This window comes from Micromesistius poutassou (assembly GCF_964030765.1).
Source record: "Micromesistius poutassou genome assembly, chromosome: 13".
In the NCBI taxonomy this organism is placed as follows: Eukaryota; Metazoa; Chordata; class Actinopteri; order Gadiformes; family Gadidae; genus Micromesistius; species Micromesistius poutassou.
The window spans coordinates 12,183,128-12,189,127 of record NC_140283.1 but is presented as its reverse complement, the minus strand read 5'-3'; the positions used below and the strand labels follow the sequence as shown (position 1 = coordinate 12,189,127).

Here is a 6,000-nt window from a genome sequence, read left to right as displayed (position 1 = left end):
ACAGGTGTTTAAGGGACTTTCCAGTCTTCTCTCTTCACTCTGGCACGCCTGGTATTCACTTCAAAATGCCGCCGAAGCGACAAGGGAAATGTGACCGTTTAAAAAAGGAGAAGGAATGTCAGCATTGTGTGTTTGTCTGCGTAACGGCTTTCATACAATGGACGGATCACAAGGAATTAGAACAAGGAAGGTTTTTATGGCAAAAGTGAATATTTATTTCAATAAATAGACTAGACACATGACAGACACTGAAACAGTAATAATTTAAAGAACACAAGCCACTGTTCCATGCACACATCCTTGAAACAATAAATTACAACAAAAAACATATTTTTGAACTTCTTCTCGGAAACACTTATCCTAGAAAAGTTAGAGAAAAATAAAATGCTTTTCACAATGAGAGTTCAGTCTTGCGTTTGAAATTCTGTCTTTTTGTCGGGGTCAACCTTCTGCCTTTATACGGCTTCCGAGAGACCCGTCCCGAGTAATCCTTCATCCCTGGACCGGATGGGACCGGAAGATGTCTCCTTTTGGTCCGATTCTGTCTTCATGTTCCATAATGACACTGAATAAGAAGAGAATGGCATGAAATTAATATCACGTGGGAAAAAAACGTAATTACATATTCCTAACATAGCAGACATAGTGAGAAATGTCATAATAATTATTTTTCAATACATATTGTTGGAAGTTAAGAACTATCCATTTACCATAGTGTTCAATGTCCGGAGTCGCTCACGGCGCCCTGGCCAGACGTCTCTCCTGTTGCCCAGGCGAGGCGCTCTCGTTGTCCTGTCGTGTTTTAAAGTCCTGGATAGCCTTTTTGTTTTGGAAATCGATCAAAGCCATGGTGATCACGGCGTTCCAGCAGTTGTCCTCCGCGGAACACCTGAAATCGATTTCCTTATTGTCCATAGTAACGATGGTGAAGTAGACAAACTTCCCGGTGCGCTCCACACAGTCCACTTTCTTGATGGACTGAAGTTTCATCTCTTTGCTCTTGGAGCGCTTCTGCGTGTCCGCGTAGATGTTCAGGCTGTCCGTAGTCAGCACGCACGTTTTCCTTTTCCAGAACTGGAGAAGGTTGTCGCTCCTCTTCTCCAGCTCTCCCTCTTTCAGGATCTGGGATATCTCCTCCGCTGACATTTTCATTGTTTGTGAAACTTCAAGCTGTTTCGTCAGAGTCTCTTTTTTTACGAGTAACCGGCAGATGTGGTAGAATCCGTGCTGCTTGTGTTCAGCTGTCCGAAGACTCCGATGAAGGAGCTTCTCTGCGTAGGCTTGTAGATCCAGAGTTGCGTTATGAATGGACAGGGGCGCAGAGCTATTTATACCCTGGGACGGCCCGTGCCCTTCCCCCTTGACGTCAGCTCGTTTCGGAATGCTTCAGCAGTTGCCGGCGGAGTCGCGAGACCGAGCGTGGGCGGAAGTCAGGCCGAGCATGAAAAAAAAAAAAGCAGAGGAAGTCCTAATGTGGAGCTGATTACATTTGACACAGCCTTACCTGTTAATGTGTAACTCGCACAACTCAGAGGAAATTACTCAAATTACTGACTTACACGGCTGTAATTTACTTCCACTTTATAATAGATTTATGTAATTACCGGATAATAGAGCCCGTACTGCCTGGTCAACATTGGCAACATGTATGGTGTTCTTCATTGTGACCACTGGCATTACCGTTGCTATGTGGGAACAATACAGACATGGGTTTTATTTATAGAGGGCACGCTGCTTGCATACAGTCGCACCTTGAGGAAACAAGACTCATGCTTTTCTAACGTCAAATTATTATTGGGTTAAACACGTAATCTTCCATGGAACCACTCAAGTGCAGACAGGAAAGCCCCAAAGAAACCCGGGGAGCAGGCCTAGGCCTATGAACAGGCATGGGACAAAGGGATCTCAGATTATGGAGAGGAAAACTGAAAGTGAACACGTTGGACTGACTAATTTGGACTTGGATACCAAGAGAGTAGGCGTAATGCACTGTGATGCCATCCTCTGCTGTAATATCAATCCTTACATCAGTCACTGAACCGACATCCTGCCCGGGCAAAGGTGCCACCATCTGCCAATCTTGATTTATGGGCTCCAGGAAGGTTTTGGTTGTCCCAGCAGCAGTGAAGAGACCATGCAGTAACAGACACACACATACATTACACTGACACTCTACACTGACGCCAGCCAGACTGGGGTGAACTAAACACACTCACACATATGCCCCTACACATACAAACACTCATATATTGTCACATCCTCTAGTCTATATATATATATATATATATATATATATATATATATATATATATATATATATAAACCTTATCAATGTATACACACATATGCCTCAGACTCAGATTGATGTATGTATATGTTGCTTGTGTTGTGTTGTGCTTGATCTGTGTGTGATCATATAGACTGAACTAACAAAAGTAAGAAAAAAATCTGAACTAACAAAAGTAAGACACATATTGTATACTTTATTCCATGTATTATATATTAATGTATCCCATAGACAACGCACCCAAAGACACACCCCTTTCTTTTCCAGTGTTCAGTGAAAAGGACGGTTTGCTCATTCCTGCAACAATTACACAGGCAACATAAAATCACCACTTGTGGCACGATATGATTCATTTTAGCGCAGTGTGAGTCAACTGGCCCACATAGCAACCAGAGTTTACATAGTGATAGCATGTGGTGGTCATCTCATCTCCCGGGCCTTCAGAATTACAACCCCACAAATGCACACACACATATTTTTAATTTGTCAGTGTGTCTATCTTCCTATTGCCCTGTGTGTGTGTGTGTGTGTGTGTGTGTGTGTGTGTGTGTGTGTGTGTGTGTGTGTGTGTGTGTGTGTGTGTGTGTGGGCGTTTGTGTCTATTTTTGTGTGTGTGCATGTGTGTGTGTGTGTGTGTGCGAGTGCATGTGTGAATCAACAGGAACAGGGTTAGACAGTAAGGCGTGCCTGTAAAACAGGCCACCTTCTAAAGCCACAGGCAGTTGCATGCTTGGACACGTATGCATGTGCACAGTCATGGATGGTGCGTGCATTTGTATTTGTTATTAGGTAGCGAAAGGGGTACATTACTTTGAATGCCCTTATCAGAAAAGTTGAATAATAATAAGCCACGTCAGTCATTCCGATTGAGGAAGGCGTAATTAATTATGTTAAATTAGTGTCCATGCACTTATACATTTCAACATTAAACAATTGACCACCATCATTGTTTTCCTCTTGCATCAGCAGTTAGCCCAGGTGGAAACGTCCAGGAAATGTCTCAACCATCTGGTGCCGCTAATAAGCCTATTCCCAGGAGCGCAGCCTGCTACGAGCATCATAACGCTGGCTCGTTAAAATGTTGAGCGACTTGGTGGATGAGTAAACACCATTAGCTGGAGTTGATGAGGGCCCGTGCCCGTATCTTTCTCACCGACCCTGCTGTTGCTGCTGCTGCTAGGTGGAGGGGGAGAGCAAGAGGGGCCATCGTACGGGGATCCAGATGGGATGTTGTTGGGCAACGGGAACCGGGGAACCGGTGTTTTGACAACCTTGAGTCCCAATCTCTCTCCTCGCCACCCCCACACTTCCCACCCAACACAGTACAGGTACAAAACAAAAAAAAAAGTACAGGCCCCAGGATACAAAGCTAGTCACAACACAACTCTGCGGAGATACTGACAGACAAACATACAGACAGATAGAGAGAGAGATATCTGAGCATACTGTTGTCAATAATGCACGCTACTCCTTGCCAGAGAGGAATAGACGTAGTGTGGCAGATTTACAAAACACTGTTTGATTCCCAGCTCATCTCCTTGTCTTCATACCTTCATGTTATTTATGTTCATTGATAATATGTTTATTAGATTAGATGCTTTTTCCCATCAGCGTACATGTGGACATGCTGTGTGTGTGCATGATTCTCTGTGGATGTGTCGGGACACACTTTTAAGAGTGCATGCTTGTACATGTGTGTGTGTTAGTGTGTTTGTGAGTGCATGCACTATGCTGAACCTAAATATGCCAGCTGTGTGGACGCGCAATAGTTATACCGTTCTTTATTAAATAGATATAATTGACTGTGACCCAGAAATCGGCAGCATGAAATTTTGTTCTGGCCATTGGCATGACAGAACACAATGAACTGAAACAGCTTGGATGGACATGGTTCCAAATGTGCTTACAAGTGAAAACGTTTGGAAAGTGCTTTGAAACACAAACGCAGTCTGTCCATGTGTCCGGTGTAGAGTGGACATGGTCTACGTGTGACCCTGATATGAAACGCTTTCTCCTGGTGTTCCTCCTGCTCGCCATGACCCCATCATCAGCAGGGAGAGGCCCTTGGCCCCTGGCTCCTGTGATCCTTCCCAGGAACAACCGGTTAGGAAGACGCTGTGTTTACTTCAGTGTGTTTTGGAGCCATCGTGTACATGGGCGGGACAGGGCTCAACAGGTGGTTGTGCCAGAAAAGGCCCCTCTTCCACTGCTTGCCCAGACATGAAGCTGGTGTGTGTGTGTGTGAGTGATGTGTGCTGAACATGAAGGGCCACTCACATACTGAGAAAGGCAACATATTCAGCACAGTTTAAATGCCATTGTTGTTCCTCCTGCTACAAGAATACACAGTCATGTTCCACTTCTTCTCATTTCTGTTATTGGCTATTTGGGAGCACTTGGTAACACACACTTCAATGTTTATCTAATTAACTAAAATGTTATTCAATCTCAACATGAATGACAAGAAAAGGTTGTTTGGCCATTGATGGCACTCAACAATTATATTATACATTTATTTTCTACAAGAAGCACAAAGAATTGGTCAAACAAATTCATTATATATATATTTTTTAATTTCGAGAAAAGTTAAATGTGAGTCAACCGTCACATTGGTGTGATAGATGCAATATTGATAGATAAAACATTTGGATAGATAAAACAAATTGATCATTCATAATTTCCTACAGAATGCAACGTTCTGGGAGGTGAGGTATTTTGTCATAACAAAGGCTTGCTGAGAACAGTGTGGTATACATGTTGCAGTTGGAACACTGGTGATCATCAATGAGTGGTGACATGAACTGCAGCCCCGGGAAAAGCCAGCAGCTAACAGCTGCATAGCATCACAAACACACACACACACACACACACACACACACACACACCTAGACATAAACACACAAACGGCTCTGTGTGTGCGTGTACATATGTACTTACACACACACACACACACACACACACACACACACACACACAAACACACGGACACACACAAACGCTGCTGTGGCCTCTGGTGACATGGCCTTGTCATGGGACTCAACAACTATTTAAGGCATTGTTCAGATAAGCTGTGTGTGCGTGTGTCTGTGGCCAACCGGGTATTCAAGAGCGTGGGAATAAGAACAAATGGTGCAAGTGAGCGGCAGACAGACACAGCCCTGTCGGATGAGCCTTGGGCGTATCACATGGATGACAGGAATGGTCGCTTCCAGGTATAGAGGGCAGTCCCATGCATGCAATGAATGCATATCGCCTGGTGGTTCTGCCTAATGCACAAACCCCATGAATCATGATGCATAAAGCCTTGCTTCTTTTTTTTTACCACACCTCACCCCATTGCCTTGTGCCATACTGCATACTGAAAATTCTGTATTGCATGTTTCCTTTTCATTTATTTGGAGGCCATGTGACATGTTATTCACAGCAGCATCTCAAGCTTTGATAATGTAGCATCTAAGGATACGAGGACAGAACCAAAAATAGAAGGTTCTGAGCTGTTCATTCAAGCTTATAACTCGTCTCCTAACTCAGGCTCCAGTGAACACCACCATGTTAGGCCTGCATGCTTGGACTTTGCGTTGGCCCATGTTGGGACTGAATGGAACGAGTCGGAGACACAGCAGCGCGTGTCTCCGTCCAGCCATCACAATGAGCCTTCTTACATGGAATACGGCCGATCGAGATGGGAGAGCCCAACATGCCCGCATGCAGTT

General features: G+C 44.3%; 1 protein-coding gene across 1 annotated transcript; it reads right to left on the bottom strand.

The window, feature by feature from the left end:
• Window positions 1-203: 203 nt before the first annotated feature.
• Window positions 204-1,287, bottom strand: phlda2 (pleckstrin homology-like domain, family A, member 2). The gene is made up of 2 exons (XM_084476832.1): window positions 711-1,287; window positions 204-565 (listed from the first exon to the last, which is right to left on the bottom strand). The coding sequence occupies exon 1, from the start codon at window positions 1,150-1,152 to the stop codon at window positions 736-738; it is 417 nt and encodes a 138-aa protein (XP_084332958.1). The 5' UTR covers window positions 1,153-1,287; the 3' UTR covers window positions 204-565; window positions 711-735.
• Between the last annotated feature and the right edge of the window lie 4,713 nt (window positions 1,288-6,000).

Bases quoted from the DNA above. Each gene is read 5' to 3' on its own strand.
- phlda2 (XM_084476832.1), bottom strand. From the start codon at position 1,152: ATGAAAATGTCAGCGGAGGAGATATCCCAGATCCTGAAAGAGGGAGAG.